Source organism: Gymnogyps californianus, chromosome Z (genome assembly GCF_018139145.2).
Source record: "Gymnogyps californianus isolate 813 chromosome Z, ASM1813914v2, whole genome shotgun sequence".
In the NCBI taxonomy this organism is placed as follows: Eukaryota; Metazoa; Chordata; class Aves; order Accipitriformes; family Cathartidae; genus Gymnogyps; species Gymnogyps californianus.
In genome coordinates, this window is record NC_059500.1 from 70,753,700 (window position 1) to 70,771,612 (window position 17,913).

At 35.6% G+C, this 17,913-nt stretch overlaps 1 protein-coding gene across 4 annotated transcripts in view; it reads right to left on the bottom strand.

Annotated features, from left to right (window-relative positions):
• Window positions 1–2,249: 2,249 nt before the first annotated feature.
• Window positions 2,250–17,913, bottom strand: part of NIPBL (NIPBL cohesin loading factor) — a 159,736-nt gene continuing 144,072 nt past the window's right edge. For 3 of the 4 annotated variants that reach the window (XM_050913707.1, XM_050913706.1, XM_050913703.1), the window contains 15 exons: window positions 17,374–17,482; window positions 16,669–16,805; window positions 14,923–15,063; window positions 14,508–14,601; window positions 14,243–14,397; window positions 13,886–13,976; window positions 10,425–10,598; window positions 9,675–9,865; window positions 8,773–8,880; window positions 7,257–7,457; window positions 6,651–6,797; window positions 4,906–5,201; window positions 4,412–4,586; window positions 3,639–3,824; window positions 2,250–3,067 (listed from right to left, as the gene is read on the bottom strand). In XM_050913707.1, the coding sequence (XP_050769664.1) occupies window positions 2,702–3,067; window positions 3,639–3,824; window positions 4,412–4,586; window positions 4,906–5,201; window positions 6,651–6,797; window positions 7,257–7,457; window positions 8,773–8,880; window positions 9,675–9,865; window positions 10,425–10,598; window positions 13,886–13,976; window positions 14,243–14,397; window positions 14,508–14,601; window positions 14,923–15,063; window positions 16,669–16,805; window positions 17,374–17,482 (2,571 nt within the window). In that variant the 3' untranslated portion in view covers window positions 2,250–2,701. Of the gene's footprint in view, window positions 3,068–3,597; window positions 3,825–4,411; window positions 4,587–4,905; window positions 5,202–6,650; window positions 6,798–7,256; window positions 7,458–8,772; window positions 8,881–9,674; window positions 9,866–10,424; window positions 10,599–13,885; window positions 13,977–14,242; window positions 14,398–14,507; window positions 14,602–14,922; window positions 15,064–16,668; window positions 16,806–17,373; window positions 17,483–17,913 lie in introns of all 4 variants that reach the window. The other variant, XM_050913704.1, reaches the window with a different exon arrangement.

Consider the following 17,913-nt stretch of genomic DNA (forward strand, 5'->3'; position numbering starts at 1 on the left):
GAAAAATCCTTATCTTGGTATGTGCTGTTGCCAATAATGTGCTTCATCTTGGTAAAACCGCGACTGGTACTCAGAGGCTGAGCACTGCACCAATTACAGCTGCCACCTCGGGCCTTCTGCTTCATACCGCTGAAAATCATCAGCCCATGTAATACACAGCTAACACGAATTTGCTTCCCAAAAATGAACACCACTACCTTTTTCTTTCACAGCAAGTAATCTGAATGTTTGTGATAGGAAACAAAACGAGACATTCCTCTGGGTGGTACACAAAGGGAAAATTCAACTCTTAACTAGTGAGAATCTTATTCAATTTATTCAATAATCTATAATTAATTTTATAAGTGTGTATTATATTATAGCCAACAGATCCCATCAAGGAGCATGTATGCCCTTTGGCACATCACACAATATAGTAATGGTCCAAATTCTCTCAACTAAGACAACTTTAGACTTCAGGTTTCTATTGTTTAATTATAATTTCTTTCTGATAATTTTATTCCAATAAATACCAAGCAAACTGAAATAAAAAAACCCTTCTTTGCTATTGGGAAAACCACACGACCAGGAAACAATTTGTTTATGAACAAGGAAATATTTGTATTACCTATTAAAAATAAGATGCTTTAATATAAATAGCATCAGAAATGGCTAACAGACAACTTCATTTTAGACTGCATCCGTATGAAATTCTTATTATCATCATTTGGGAGTTTCCTTGTGAAGTATTTTCAACTCTTCCCAGTAGCAACATGTGACATGTCATACAACCCCTCTATGCTCAAAGTATGAATTTCCCACTACAAAAGCTGCTCCTGGCCCTGAGAAATATAGTATTTCATTGCTACAAAAACATCCTGCTTCCAAAGCTGCAGAGGAGTGATTTCTGCTTCTTCTGCTTCTACCTACTTTACCACCACCTATCTTAGCCCGAGAGGTGGCTTCTTGTACAGTGAAGAAAACACCATTAACAGTGAAAACAAAAAGGTGCTAAAATATTTGTTCAGAAGTAGTCCAGTGGTGAAACAGCAAAAAGGCATTTCCCATAGGAACAATTACTAACTAGATTCTGAGGAGTTATTAATAATTTCAGTTTAATTTTCTTTTGTACACGAGAATATTTTGGAATTCTGTTACTATTCCTCACAAATCGAATAATGTATTAGAATTCTGCAAGCTAGTTTCATAAAAACAGCCTCCTACCATAAATTAAATTTGTAAAAGAAAAGAAACATAATAGAAAGAAAGATTTACTTATTGAGGAACACCTGTTTTGGATAAATACATTTGAAAACACAGCAGGGTTTAACAGTCCCCTAAAAAGTTTAGCTGTTTTAGGTTTTTTCTGTTTGCAAATATGCTGCTTTTCTTACTCCCTAGGAAGGTGAACTGCTTATGAAAGGCTGTGGCAACGCAGTTGAAGCAAATGCTTCTGAAAGCTTTCAATAGCATTTTTTCAATTTACAAAATGTGAAAACATCTTTCAATTAGTAAAAAAAATAGTCTAATATACAAACATTTTTTTAAAAATTCATTTGTGAAGGAATGTAGCGTAATTACCCAGACTCATACCCATTCACTCCTCAGATACTGGTAGCTATCTCCTCTTGACACAAACCTCTCTCTATTAACCCAGAGAAATGCATACATGGCTAGTTAGCCCAAGCAGAATAGTCATTCAGCTTTCCCCAAATTTAAGCTATCATAAATTACCATTTGGACAGCATTAGAAAGAAATTGAAGCATACAAGGAATAAACTATAGTTTCTTTTTATATCAAAATGTACTCTTGAAAATGTGTTTGGCACAGTGCTAAATCATATAGTTAATACTAAATATTGCAGGATACAATAAAACCCTGGAGTTAACTTGTGTTTACACCCTTTAAGGGATAAAAATAAAAGGATACCAATTATTCAGAAGTCAGCCTATACAAACTGTATAAACAATATTTTATGTCTTGTTTTGAAAACCACTGATATAGTAAATTTTACATAAAAGACTGCAAAATAATATAAATGGATTTAAACAGATCTTTACAATAAGAAATTCAAATGGAAACAGACAAGTAACAAAGAGAAGTAAAAAAATTTATTGCAGTATTCGTTCCACCAGATTTGCTGGGGATCCCTTTTCTTGTATTATTTCAGGGTGACCTAATACATCAAAATCTACATTTACAAAAACTCCTCCTGCAGATAGGTCATAGATACTGCATGCTTTTTTTTTCTTCTTTTTTTTTTTTTTTTTCTTCAACAGAATAAATTATATATCCAGGAGATTCTGCCATTTTACAGCCTGAAAAAACAATGCTTCCCTGGAAACTGGGCTAAGCTAAAGAAAGCCATCCGCTGCTAGGTTAAACTCCAAGAACACTTTATTAAGAACATTAACAGACTAATTTCCAACATTCACTTGTTTATTTTTTTTTAAACAGAAAGTTTTTTTTTTTCAAGATATAAACAATTTTTTTGTTAAACTATAATACAGTGGGAGTAAAAATGAACTGAGAAGTTTCTGCTGCACAACAGCGAAGGAAGCTCCCACAAAAATGTTTACCAAACATTTCCTTCTTTTTTCCCGCGTCCCAGGTTCCATTCTTACTCTTCATTTAACTGATTTTTTTTTTTGCCAGAAAGTTGGTATTTCAAGTTTTTCTGTTATTTCAATTCCTGTAAATTTGGCTGCATGTACAAATTCATTAGCTGGAAGTTCCATCCTTGGCGGCATACAGCGATCGTAAAGTCTGCACAACTTTATTAGTCAGCTTATTAGCACTCGTTAGAGCAATTTTTTTGTAAATAATGTCTGACTCTTTAATAGTGTCTACCCAAGGCACCAGTTTGCGGCCATCACGGCGCTTAGCCTCAGTCCAGGAGCCACTGTAGGAGCCTGCCATCCACTGAACACTGAAGCCATTGCTGGTTTTCTGTACTACTCTTGCAATTTGTGGTCGGTCTTTGTACTTTGGACAGCAAATAGCGATGACATCCATGACATCAACACTTTCATTCATCTGTGCTGCCAACTCCGTAGAGTCTGAATTTCGTTTTGACCTTCTCAATGACTAAAACATTGGGGGGAAAAAAGACCAAGTGTTACACAAAAGAACTTTAGTGAAATTATTGCTTTTATTGCTTTTAATCCCTTGACGCCGGGAGTTGGGATTTCCCGGCACACATTCCATTGCCGGCAATGAGACGCACCGCGACCGCCAGCGCCAAGGGGTTAACATATCCTTGTAAAACCACATACTCTTAATTTGTACCCGTGTCTTTATCTCTTATTGATATATAAAATTATATATACACATGAATCATAAAGCTACATAAAAACTTGGCAACAATAAAAAGGATAACACACAGTACATTCCAAAGGAAAATTAATAACTTTTTATACGGGATAAATCTCATTTTCTAGTTTGTTGTTTTTTTTTTTTTTTTATTGTCTTTTCTGTTAAACTTTCTACAAAAGTTGTATAAACGGTTAAGTAGAGAATCTCTATCTACAAAATGCTTTCTTTCATGTGGATTACATTACTTGGTGTACATTTAATATAATAGACTGACATTTATAAGCACATAAAAATCATTTTACGTAATACGCTGCGAAATACGTTGACTCCTCCTCCGCCTCACCCCTGAAGTGCCTCCTCCTCTATCCTCCCCATCACTTTCATCGTCCTCTGTCTCAGCTGCATTGTTTTTAGGGCTGCCTCCTCCAAGCAGCGAGGTAATTGCTTTGTTCCGAGCGTTTGTGCTAGCTGACACCTCTCCATCTTCTTCCTCTTCATCAGGATCCAAATGTTCCATAAGGAGCTTGAACTATTAAAAAACCAGATTAGTCCACATTGTAACTTTAAAAATAGACATTCATATCACACGACATTAAATAAAAAACAAATGGCAAGGTAAAGAAACAGGGTGAAACAAATGGCAGAACTTCAAATGTGAACAGCTTGTTTTGTTCTACAAACTTTTTACTTTCCACTTTTTTTTAAGTAGATATGTAAAAGCTTTCTTCCTGTGTTTCCAAAATTGCAGGTTTTCCCTAATTGATATTTAAAGATGGGGGGATGGAGGCGGGGGGATGTAAATACACTAGATCTAGTCTCTGTTCCTATGATGGAAACAGTCAGGGATAAAGTGAACAAGTTATATGGGAGAGGTATACAAGATGGATACCAGAAATTAGAAAATACTCCATAAAGATAAATATCCTTTAGCTGAAATTAATTCTCTTTGTGTTTAAACTTAGAAGTCTTTGAAAGATAGTCCTGCTAAATCCTAAAAGGAAGTGGTGAGTTATCAGTATATTGTATAAGATCACCAGGAACTTAACATCCTATACATCAGCATCTACTTTCAAGTTTATACTGCGTTCAGGTTTTCTGCAAAGCAACTTTACTTACATCTAAGTACTGTTTTACTATACTCCTCTTCACTTCTTCAGTGATCTTGGAATTAGCCATATCACTCCTCAGAAAATCCAGAGTTTGTTTTGGATGGAAATGTACTCCTGTCTTTCTGTTTATAGCTTTATCATAAACTTTTGCAGATTCAGATGGAGAATATTTCTGAATTTTACTGTTTAAAGAAAACAAAAGGGAAGAGCTTTTAAGGAAAGTCCAAAGTAATTTCAAGGAAAAGCTTTTAAAATCTTCAATATCAGTAGTTATATTTTCAACATTCCATATATAATAGACATCCTGGCAAGAAATGAAATCATTGCTTTTTCTAAGCCAAAGTTTCATTACATTCAACTTACCACTTTTATGTTTTTTCTCTTACACAAATCTATTGCTCAAACAATTAGTTACAATAAACTTTTAAATAAACTTCCAAACTTAATCCTTACAAAGAACTCACTAGATAACAAGATGGCCTATTATCTAAATATCCTTACCTATCAGAGAATCCACAGAGATTCTTTAAATGCTGTTTCAGCATCAAAAGTAATAATATGCCTTGGGAGACATTTGCAAATTCAATTAAAGGAGCTGAATTTTCTGGTAAACATTTCATCACAGCATTTATATCATTTTCTTCATCGGAATCTGAATCAGAGTCTACTCGTTTCCGTAACCTCCGAGGCTTAGAAGCTTCCTCCTCACTTTCGCTCTCACTACCACTGTTACTGTCACTCTCAGTCTCCTCATCTGATGAAGGTTTTCTTTCCTTTTTTTTGTCTTTCACCATAGACTGCAAGACAGAGAAGTTAACACACATTCCAAAATTAGATTAAGTAGCATCATGTACATTTCTAAAAAATCTTTCCAAAATCATCATTGGCTTAAATTAGCAAGAATTTCCCAAACAATGTTATTAATTTATAAATCGATATTCAAAATGGAAATTATTTATGACAAAAAGATGCTGAAAAATTGATCCAAAGCCCACATTTTTTGCAAGGTGGGTACAGAAGGAACTGAAGTAACCAGTACTCTACTGGCATGTTATTCTTAAAAGACTGCTCAAGTTCATTAGCAGTGACAGTAAAATGCAGTAGAAGGCCAAATACCATAAATCAGGAAGAAAATTCCGTTTTTCTTTCACCTGGATATCATTTCTGTGTGTCACATAGATTTCCATATGTACTTTGGTACAGACCAGTCCAAGCTGGTTTTAATCCTTGTCTCTTAAAATTCTATGACACTAATTACATTGCTGACCAGAGAAACCCTCAAGCGATCATACACAGTATTAATAATAATCAGTTCTACTACTTGTAGAGCTACAGAATTTCACACGTGCATTACTACTGCACATAGTATGATTTTTCATAACACAGAACTTAAGATGTCCCAAGCAGGATCTCATCCTTTCTGTGCTGGGCACTACACACTGGCCCCCAATTTGAAGAATGTATTGTCTCTTCCTAGCCGATTGAAAAATCGACTTTGGTAGAGTGAGAACTCAAAGCAGTGTACTTTTCAGGCATCAACTCTGATTTGTACTTACTAGTTAGACTGGACACTCTAGAAACAGGTTTGCTTCCTGACAGTTTGCACCTTCTACTCTTAAAGTTGTCCAGGAAATGAAGACACTGAAGTCTTCAGAAGCAGAGGTCTTTTTCTTACAGGGTTTTGTATTGCCGTAACAACAGTTACTATACCATTATTCAGGTTCCTATACACTACCTTAAGAAAAGACATATTGTGCACTCTTTTCCTGCAATAAACAATGTATCTGAAGTCTCTCAGGTGACACACATACAACTGCCATCAGCTACTTCACAACAAAATAAACAGCCAACTAGATTTTACTATTAAAATTATACAAACAACCACAATAAAGTAGTATTTCATGGTGATCCTGGGTTCACGTGCTTCCAGATGCATGCAATTAATTATTATTCAGCCATATCAGGGAATGATACAGATTTGATATTAAGATCTCAAAATTCATCATTCTTTTTTAATAATGTAAGCAGCAATGTAAGGAAAGTTTTTAACTCGTGTCTACCAGATGCAGGCCAGAACAGAAAGGGTTGCCTGTTTTTAACTACTAGTTACAAAGCAATGCTACTGGTCCATATCATGGTACTGATATGGTATAATAATGGTACTTCATTCACTGAAAAATCGACTACATTATAGAGACGCTTATGTTGCCACCATAATAAATATACTGAAATACAAATGCACATACCTCTTTAAATGACTGTAGTAGGTTGCTACCAGAAACTGATAGTGTAATGTCTATATGATGCATTATAAACAGTGGCTCTTCCTGTGTTTGATAAGGAAAACAGGCTAGATTGTCTGCTATGTACAAGAGCATATTCACCTCTGTTTTCTGGAAGTTAAAAAAAAGGTACATATAAATACACATACAAATATCTTAGATTTATACACTTATCCTGTGTTCCTAACAGTCTAGAGCAAAAACACGATCACAAATTTTATTCTATGCACCCTCCCAAACCCACTCTAAACAACATGTATATATGCAAAACTTAGTCATACCTGAAGATACATTATTTCTGATCAGTCCAAACTGGATATAGAAAGGTACAGAATGATGCAAAAGTAACAACTGCATTCGATTATATAGGTAATATTATATAGGTAATATATAATTTATTATATATTATTATACTACATATTATATATTATTATATTACAAAGCAAAACTAAGTACATTAGGGAAATAAAACTGTCAATAATTGTCATAAAAACACATTGTAAAAGGAGAATTTAAGCTTGTAATGCTGTATTTTAATTTATTTTTAAGTGAAGGAAATGTGATGCTTACTGCAGTATCATCAAAGAGGTTGAGTAAAGAAATTAGAAACGCTCGTCTGTGTTGACGGTTCCCTCGGATCATGGAGTATAGGTGTGAACACAATGCACTGGATGATTCATCGTGTCTAAAACCTCTTACAGGATCTTTTGGGCAGGTATTAATTGCCTGTTGTACCTGGTAAGACATCTTCATACCAGCCACTGCTTTCATCTGAAATGGAAATGTATTTATTTTTATTTAAACCATTGCTTTCAAAGCAGTAAAACTTACTCTTTTTAAGTGGATGCTCCTCTGAAGTTTAACTTTAAAACATGCACTGAGGCAATACTACCTTGTGAGTTGGCAAACTGATTAAAACAGAACTTGTGGCAGAGATCAGAATGTCTTGTGAACTGCTTTCACTGTAAATTCTGTTAGAAACATACAGCTAATCTGTATACCCACTACAGCCAGGTATTCCAATTTAAACAATTTTCAAGAATACTGAAATGTTTTCATACATGAACAGAATATTCTACCAAATGTGTATGCTTCATGTCACTTGTAGTGAAACCAACAACTGAGTCTATATTAGTACAATAGGACTAACAAACAGAAAGTGAGGGTTTTTTTGCATATATCCTGTAATTTCCAGCTGATTTTACTTACTTCAAGGGTCCTGCTCTAGTTTCAGAACAAACTGAATCTCTAGTTAGGCTGCATATCCAACTCTCATCATACCACCTCTGCTGCTGTTCAGCAAAGCTGTCCCTTCATCTATATGTTGTCTTAAATCGCAGCTGCCTACATAGCAAATTTCAATTGCTAGCCTTCACCTATGGCATTAGGTATCTGTCTGGATGCCACCAACAGTGCAATGCTCCAACTGCAGTGGAATACAAGCAGATATGAGAAGTCCCACAATGTAGTACACACACTGAGCCTAGACTGGGGCCTTCTGAAATAAGGAGAAGATGCTGCAGCTCAATTTCAGATCTTAAGCAGAATTATTGGCACTACGCCACAACTCCACAAGTCCTCACTTAGCCCTCAGATTTTCCTTTCAGCAAGATCTCCCTCAGATCTAAACAGCTTCCTATGTTCCTTCTGCTTAGATTACAAATTATAAAGCCTTGATGCCTTAACGTTCTAATACATATACACTAAAGACTTCTAGTTTTACAAGGTGTCTCTTCCCTAGTACACTGACACAGGAAAATCATTGCTAAACATTATGAAACAGCTGTCCTTACCTCTTATCAAATAAATGGTCTTAAGTACTATTCAGTGAGGAAAATATTACTGTGAATTATAAATTAAAGGAAATTTTGGACTCGAAGAGACACTTCAAATTATTATATCCTTTCTATTTCTAAGAACAGACATCTCCAAACAGGGGAAAGAGTCAAGATCATCTTCACAACTGCTTAGAGTTATTGGTTTTCTGTTACTTTATATCCTTTTTCTGTAGCTGAGGCATATTCAGGTGTTGAACCACTAGAGAACATAACAGTATTTTGTAAAATGTTAAATTAGAATTACTTACGTGAATGAACCCAGCATATTTTTTGTCTATTTCCACCAACTGCTGGTCAGCTTTATTTCGCATAGAGGGCTCCGGATCTGTGCCCATAGCAATTAAGTATGGCACACACTTGAAAAGCAAACAAAATGATTATTCAGAGTCATTGTACCTCCTCTTTCTCAGTCTTTGTGCTTCCACTACACTATTGTTCTTGTTATATTCTGACTACTGCAGAAACTAGAATAGGAAGCTCTATGCAACTTACTACCTGACTAGTTTTTGCAAGCAAATAGTACAAAATACATGAGACACCAGCATTATAAATTACAGAAGTTGTGTGAGGTTTCAGGTAGTATTTCCCTTTCTCTCAAACTCTAAAGTCAATTTACACTACAAAAAATGCCATTTAAAAAAAAACAAACCACCACCACTTATGACTGAACATGCACAATGGCTGCAGTATAAAAAATAATTACAAAAACATTATGTAAGCAAAGAATAATGGAGATGATGACTGAAGTTCTGATATTGACTGTGGAATTCCATAGTGTTTGGAGGACATGGGGACTGAGATGGAGGCAAGCTAACACATTTTCCAGGACAAAGAATCAAATGAAGAAAACAACTTGGCATACACCTGAAATTTGTAACAGAAATACGCTCCAATGTACATTTGTACATGCTCTTTAGGCACTGGCTGGGCTTTCACATCTTGATCCAAAAATAGAAAATACAGCATTTGGAATCTCACTGGCTAAACAACATAAAACAGATTTCAAAATATGCTTTCTGTAAAGGCCCCTTGCTGCAATAAGAAATTACCATAACATAGCTGGAGAGAAAAACTGGAAATTTATGTAGCAAGTGTGAAAACCTCTGAAAACCTGAATAACAAAACCTCCCATCATAAAAGCCTACCATACCTGAACAGGATGGATGAGACCCTGGTTTAACGTCAGTGCAATGACATTTAGAGCAAAGTGGCGTACACTGGACTGGGTATGAAAGAAAGCCTCAAGGACCTGTTTGAGATATAGCTGCATGATGGAACTACTCATCCCTGAGGAAATATCACCCATTTCTTTCAGGTCTTCCTGTTTTGCTACTTTTTTCCCTGCAAAAAGGACAAAAGCAACAGCACACTCACCACAGTATAATCATTTACTTTGCCATTACCTGACGCATGCTGATCTTTAAGCTTTACAATACACACACATTTCAGCTGTCTCAAAATGGGTTTACGATCTCATGAAATGTAGAATAGTCTGATGGTAAATATACATCAAAAAACTAAAGAGATATGACTCTAATTAAAGTCTTGTTCCTTAATAAAGATTTTCCATTAAAAAAATTTCTTATGTTATATTTATTATTTTCTACCTGCAAATTAACCTTAGAGCAGATTTTGATAAAAAGTATTACTACCATCATTACAGCAATAATGCATTCTGGATTGCTTCCAGGATTTATACATCTTGAAAGTGAATAATATACCTATTATGTGTATACACCCATGCACAGAATGAATTTTTGAAAACTATTCTAAGATACTTTGAGAACAATATTACTGATCTGGTAACAATCTTAAGTGACTCAGTTCACATATAGAGTAATTGTATGCAAGAAAGTTAGGTTTTGCATGCCTCATTAGCACAGAGGAACTCAACACTTACAGTCTCTGTCTGCCTGCTGCATACGTGTATCCTCCTCCTGCAAGTAGGTCTGGAGGTTTTTTAACACTTGGATTTTTAAGTTTACTGAACAGTTCTTATCTGAAAGAATGCTGTTGTACAGCGTCTTCACTTCCTGTTCGAACATTAAACTTGGGTGTTGTATAAATGCAAATCCTAAGGGTGGAAAAAAAGAGGAAATATTCTACGTTATTATCATCTAGAAATCGTATTTCTGCTTTTTAAGTCTTTCTTCAAAATAGAGGTATGAAATTTATCTCCTCCCAATAGCACAGCCTTTTCTAGTCCAAACAGTATTGCTTTTCTATATGGACACCATCCATAGCTTATAAGGAGTTCTGTTAGCCATGACAGTTCTGTTAGCCATGACTCTGTTTTGATGCATAAAGATGGGGTGTTGACCCAGGGCAGCTGCACTAAGAAGAGTTATACAGCTCTGGAAGCGTGTCCAGTGTAGTGGCCTGCATCTGAATGACTAGGAGCTCTCACAAGAACAAGGGAGGAACATTACTAAAAATTACCTGTTGTTTTTCTAATACATTTGGAGAAAAACATTCTGCTGAAACTGTGAAGAGTTATTCATATGCAGGCAGAGCAAATGTGGAAAAATTGTTAAATATCACAAGTATTTAAAAATAACACAGTGAACACAGTAAAATTTATACCTCTTGCTGTCATTATTCATATACCTATTAAGGTCTTCTCTTGAAAACTATCTGAAGCATTCCCAAGACTACATCTGTTGGAAGATACACACTATAGAACTGTTTTCAGCTGCAGCCTTACCCTTGTCAAGGAACTGGTTGTTCTTAGTCTATATTAATAAAAACTCTTCTAAATTATTGACAGTATGTACCATTTTAGATCATGTACGTAGATTTAGAAGTGCTGCTGACACTCTTACAGAGTATTATAAAAAATAGTAATGGGAACATAACATCCCAATTTAAGTATGTTTAACTCCTTGATTTTTCTTTTTTAAGACTGTTCAAGAAAAGCAGACATTAAATGTATTTTTTATGACTGCAGGAAACTAAGATTGTGAATGAACACACAGAAAGCATATGAACATAAAAGAAGAAGGGGGGGGAATGAAAACAAATAAAATTATGCAAAAGCAATGTATAATAAAAATAGCTGTAACAAAGGGAAGACCGAGTCAAGTTTTTAAAAGCGGCTCCATACACACAGAAAAGACAGTGCAGGTAAAGGCTAAGTTCAGGGCAAGACCTCAGTGTGTTTAAGATCTCATTTCAGTCTCAAAACAAGAAGCAGAGAGAAGCAGGTGAGGTGGAGGGGAAAGAGGAGAAAAAGAAAAAGGGACGATGATGGTCTTTGGAGTATTTGGTATAATTGTGCACTCTATACAGGTGTATATTGATGTTTATAAGTTGACTACCTCTGAGCAAGTCCAACCCATTTCTTAAGGTTTATTTTAAAAATGAAAAGCATGTGCATATATGTGTAACCACCCACAGCACTTCTTTTCCTTCATTCACTTAAAGGAGTCTAAACCACCAGTATTCTCAAGGAAATTATTTTTCCATCCCCCGTAAGCAAGGAAGAAATCCTACTTGACGTAAGAATTTATCATAGGAGATGAAAAAAGGCACCTACTGACTTCACATCTTAGGTCTGCGCTTATGCCACTTCTCTTCATACCTTTTTTTCACTGTGTTAAGAGTCTTAAGAGTAAGCACTGAACTTGGCTGAGTAAGACATTACCTGTTAGATACTTACAGGTTTAGCTAAATTTACTAACAAAATTTTATATCCTCAACCTGCCTTGCAAGTACACATCTGGAATAGAGGCATAACCATAATTATTATGCTTATGGTTAAGCTTAATCCCTCAACAGCAATGACATCTCAAAGCAAAGGCTAAAACCGTTGAGTGTCCTTACTGAAATGACACACTAATAATTGCTGATAGGAAAGTACACACTCTTCACCTGATGCCTTCACTGTGTATAAATGTTGAATTAGCTTGCTAGTCCTGTTCACCTTATTGTTGCACACAAACATTGAATGGCTTTGACAACTTTGCTCAATTACCAGCCTGTAAGGTGGAACTTTGCACTGTCTACCAAATCTCCATACATCCAACTGCCACCCTCAAAATGGAACCAGTATTTAGATGAGATCAACGTATCACTGAAAACAGTTCTCTGAGGTTTATTTAAAATAAAGAATGATATGCTTACAGGCAGGGAAAAAGAAATCTGAAGAATGCCTACTGACAGCCACCCCCATTTTCCTCCGTTCCCCCAAACTAATCACAGCTCAGTCTATAATTTAGAAACATTTTTGGCAAATGCAACATTGTCCACATCCATGAGCAAAGCAATCATGTCTATGGTTAGGAAGACAGCCCCTATCCCACATGCAATATTCTGTAGAGGACAATTAAATTGGACTGGACTACAGTAAGTATTGTGCACCTTGATGTAATGCCTAGAAAAACTCCTAGTCCAGAAAACCATAGCATTGCTCCTGCAACAGAGGCAACTCTAAAGCCATTAATCCCACTCAGCTGTCTGAAATTGTTTCTCATAGAGCATGAAATCAAGGTTTAGTCTTGGTCCTTATCCTCGGAGCCCTACCTAGCCTGAATTGAAGCAGGACATCTAAAAAGCCACCTAAACTGCAACATAAAGAGGCAAATTCTTGTCCACAGTTAAACTATACAATGCAAGCTCACATGCCTGGGAGACAAGTTTTAGACTAAGCCATAACCATGAACTGAACTCTTCCAGAAACCAAGGCCTATCTGTCCAAACAAGATTCTCCCACATATACAGTTTTTGTCCTTAAGCATAGGACGAACATGATACAGACCACTCAATGGCAGTTCACATACTACTGCAAGTCACTGAAATACCATACTAATGCCTTCAGATAAAGAATCTACTTAAAAAGTGAAATATAGCTAAAATCCTGAAACAAACTGTAATATCTAGACTATGACATCATCTCAATGACTCACGGAATCTCACAGAGCACCCCCCAGCTGGTATAAACTGCCAGAGTTCCCGTGACTCCTGCAGAATATCTGCTCCTACACTTAAAATGTTCAAATTTTTTCCAGCACTTTTTCTAGTTGTTCTTTAACCATACCTTGTGGACTGAAAAACAAGATTTGGAGTTACAACAGATTTGCATGTGGAGAAAAAATAACATCTCCATTTCTTTGGAAATCCACTGCACTTTAAGACTTGGTCACACATCAAAAGGCATTTACTGTCAAAAGCATCCACTCTGCTGCAGAAGTATGCAATTAGCAACCCTTTGACAACTTTTCTATAGCCAGTTCTCAAATAAAACATGCAGTAAACTGATATTAAACAAACTCCCTTGCAACTACATAAATACATGAATTCCTACTGATACGCATGGATTTTTACTATAGCAGAATAATAATAAAAACTATTAATATTTCTTACCAAGGCCAATAATGGCTTTTGTCTGTACTTCTTCATCTGAATGCTTTGTAAAATACATCAGCAGTTCAAGTACTTTATCCTTAATGTTAACCTGAGCAAATTAAAACAAAAATAATAGCTATTTGAAGATGAAACAGATGTTTTTAATCTCTTATAAAAAGTATATCAGAAAGAAAAGGAGAAACACAATCTTACTGCATGGCCTTTGCAAAACCATGTATTTAAAAACCAAAAAGCTATACTGTATGCATTATGAAAAAATACAGAGTTTTGAGGGACTAGGAATAAGGTGCTTTCAAATTAAGGTGGAGCATTCAATGTATCTAAGACATGGAGAGTAAATACAAGTTATTTTACCTTACTGTTGCCCTTAAAATCTTCCTGATCAAAATCAAAATGACGACACAGTGCTCCAACAGTGAAAAGTGATCTAAGGAGTGCTGGTTTATTGGCAGTAAGTATTGTACTGTTGGGGTCTTCTTGGTGTTGACTTTTTAATTTCGAAAGTGCACCTACAGTAAGATAAAAGTTTTGATCACAGTGTTTAATTGTGGTGTATCCCTGAGGTAAGACTTGTAGCCAAAACTGAAAAGTGACAATTACATGTTGTGATTTTACTTACCGTAGTATCTATTAAAACAGGCCCACACAAATTTATAGTTCTGGGTGACCTTGTTCACAACAGCCCCAAGACAGCTCACACAATGCTGAACAACCTAGGAGCAAGAAAGAACAAATGAATTATATATTTAGAAGTTAAAATTGAGATTTTTGTGAAGTTATGTAGGAAAAAGCTATGCTGAACTAAAACTAACAATCTAATGGATCTAACGTCCATCTCCTAGAGTGTTCTGAAAACCTGCTCAAACTCATTACAACATAGCAACAACACATACAAACTCCAGTATACCAAGTACACTTGATTTTTCATGGCTCAAAAGTTATCTTCGTAATGAAGACAGACTTTCTTTAAATCAAAACCATGTATTTCACACTGTGAAATGGAATCAACTGAATAGTAGCAATTAAAAGCTTACCGTCATGCCATATTTGATGATGAGTTTCATGAGGTCTTCCTCAATAGTGGCAAGAAAGGTCTCACTTGGGTGCTCCATTAGTGGCACTACAAGCTCTAAGATTTTTGCAACATTGCAGATCACCATGAAATCATTCTGGGTCTGAAACAACAGTATTTATAGCATTCAACATTTCTGGCTGTGTTTCGTACAAGCTAAGTATTATTAAATGCACTGATAGTCAAAAATCCCAACTCATGTAAGATATTTGGGAAAGATCTAAAAGAATTTTTATATAGTCTACATCTGCTATTAAATTATATATTATTATGACACCTAGTTCTGTTTTCTACAGAACTTCTGGAAAAAAAAAATCTGTACAAGCAGAACTTCACATCTCATCAAGGTTGTGACAGACGTGAAAACTTTCGGTCCTGATAATTTTTTGGAGTCCTACAATAAATCTAGGAACTCTTCCTGACACATGCACACTAGAGGACACACAATGCCTGGAAACAGGTGTCAGCAACAAAATGAAGTTGTGCTATGACTCAATGTGCCTTAAACAAAATAGGTAATAATGCACACAAGTGTAGAAATTACAACTGAAATTACTACTAGTTTGCATTATCGTGACTGTATATGTATTGTAAGGAATCTACGGAAAACGTTTATCTATTAAAGATACATCCTGCTAGAAATGGACTTTTTTTGACAAATCAAGCTCACTAATCAGGATAGGATAATTCCCAAATGCTACTATCAAGCTATCGAACATATTCAAGCTGACAGTGATAATTCTACAATTCATCTCAATCTGTGTAAGTACAAAACTGATGTAACCCACCAAATGGGTTGCAGCAAGTAAATAATCAGATAACCCTTTCCTATACTGTTTGATCAGAAATAGCTCTAGAAGTCTGTTGTAAACATGCCTAGAGAACGTGCCAGGTCTGAACCTGGAAAATGCTAGGCTGTACCTACAATCTAAACTGATAACAATTACTCTCAAGCCTGCCCTGGGCAGCTGACCTAATGTAATGGATTGCTGCCACCCACCCACACTCCTCCTTGAGCCATGGCTGCATGATCCTGTCCTGCTCCTTCTGCCAGATCAGGGGTCCATTACAACCTTCGCTGAGCCAACTGTGCTAATCAAAATGGCAGAAAGCACTGCAATGTTTCAGAGGACAGGGGCCATTTTACTGGAGTGCAGGGGTTCAGCATTATAGTTCTCTACCATTTTTGTAAGCTAAACTGTCTTACAGGGGAATACAAAAACATTAGAGCTAGTGAAGTGAGAGGTGAAGTACGGAAGAGGATGGAGCAGGACATTTTCCTTCTGATATATTTGCTATATGTTAGATCACTCTATCTTATGGAACCATACCCTTAAGTCTTTAGTCTTAAGATTCATATGTTAAATATTAACTGCTTTTAAGACTGTGACTATAAAACAAAACAATTTTAAGAAATTATTTCATAACAGGTGAAAAACTGTGTCTTAGTCCTCAAGGGAAAGAGGCAGCACAGGTTTCAGTTTCATTTGGCTGTAAAATGTGGAGGTAGAGGGTGAGGAACAGCATCTTAGAAGCTACAGAGATCATCAAAAGGACCTAGTATCTTCAGAAGCTATGATGCCCATGAAATAAAAACACAATTTTAATTTTTCTCTTCCTACCTTCCATTTCATCAAGTATACAAGACAGCCATTCATTTCCATACTTAATTATCTGGGGAAAAAAAAGACTGATTTTCTCTACTTACACTACATTTAGTGGTCAGGTATGGCTGCATGGTCATGGCATGTTTGACCATTAGCTGGGGCCTGATTTTGCTGAATAAGAACAAAGTGGTTATGCAAGCAACCAAGCGACCAGAATTTACACCTTTGTTGTCAGAATCTGCAAAAGATTAGAAAATACAAAAAGGATATGAAGTCCCAGTAATGTCTGAGCAATGAAAAACATACGGCTTAAACATTATTTGAATATCTGTTTCATGAACAATACAGAATATTCTTATTAGGTTAGAGATGAGAATATAATGTGTTAACATTTATATGTGATCACAAAATACGTGAAAAAAGAAGCAAAGATGCTTCAAAGACATCACTAGTTTTTAAACTACTTACTGTACACAGAACACTGGCCCAGCCAACGATGCCTATTACAACTGTAGAATATACTAATGTAAATAAAACTTGCCACGTTTATTTTGGTTTTAGTGATTGGAAAGTTTGATCAAGTTATTTTAAAAGTAGTTCTGTTATTGTGGCTAGCTAGTAAAAATTAAGGAAACTTTATTACTATACAGTGCTCAAAAGATCATAATAAGAGCAATAATTCATTAGCATAAGTTTTGTAATAGGAATTCTGTAACAGTAGCTTTTCAGGATAGTAATTTGAACAACCACTGTTACAGTATCATATAAAATTCAAAGGAGTTTAGCTACCGGGTTGTAAATATTACCTGATAAAGATTCCTCATACTTAAGAATGTGCTCAACCAAATTGTCAACAAGTTGAGTACAGGCTTTCTTCACAGGTTTGTATGAGGCATCCTCTTCTGATTTCAACAGCTGTAGCAGATGAAACAGAGAATGATTTAGTATTAAGGGTGCATTCATTTACATTGGATACATGCTGGTTTTATAACAATTACTACAGGTACACAAGGATTTTACACTACAAAAGCATTTATTTAACTTTTCCATAAGAGTTACATGGTGAAGAAAAAAATCAAGGGAAGTAAGATATCAAACCAAAATGCAGGAGAAGTAAAGAAAAATTAACTGCAGTAAAAAAACAGAAGAGAAAAGTTCTACTGATTTTGGCATTGGGATGAAAGCTAACTTCGCTTAATGAAATAATGCAGAAAACAATAGTGTAGTCATACTTGCCAGCAGTAACTAATAGGAGTTAGAAGGCTTTTAAAATGCTTAGGGAAAAAAAGAGCAAATCCAAAAGGAATGCTGTTTTTGACACTAAGCAAAAATATCAAATGAAGATG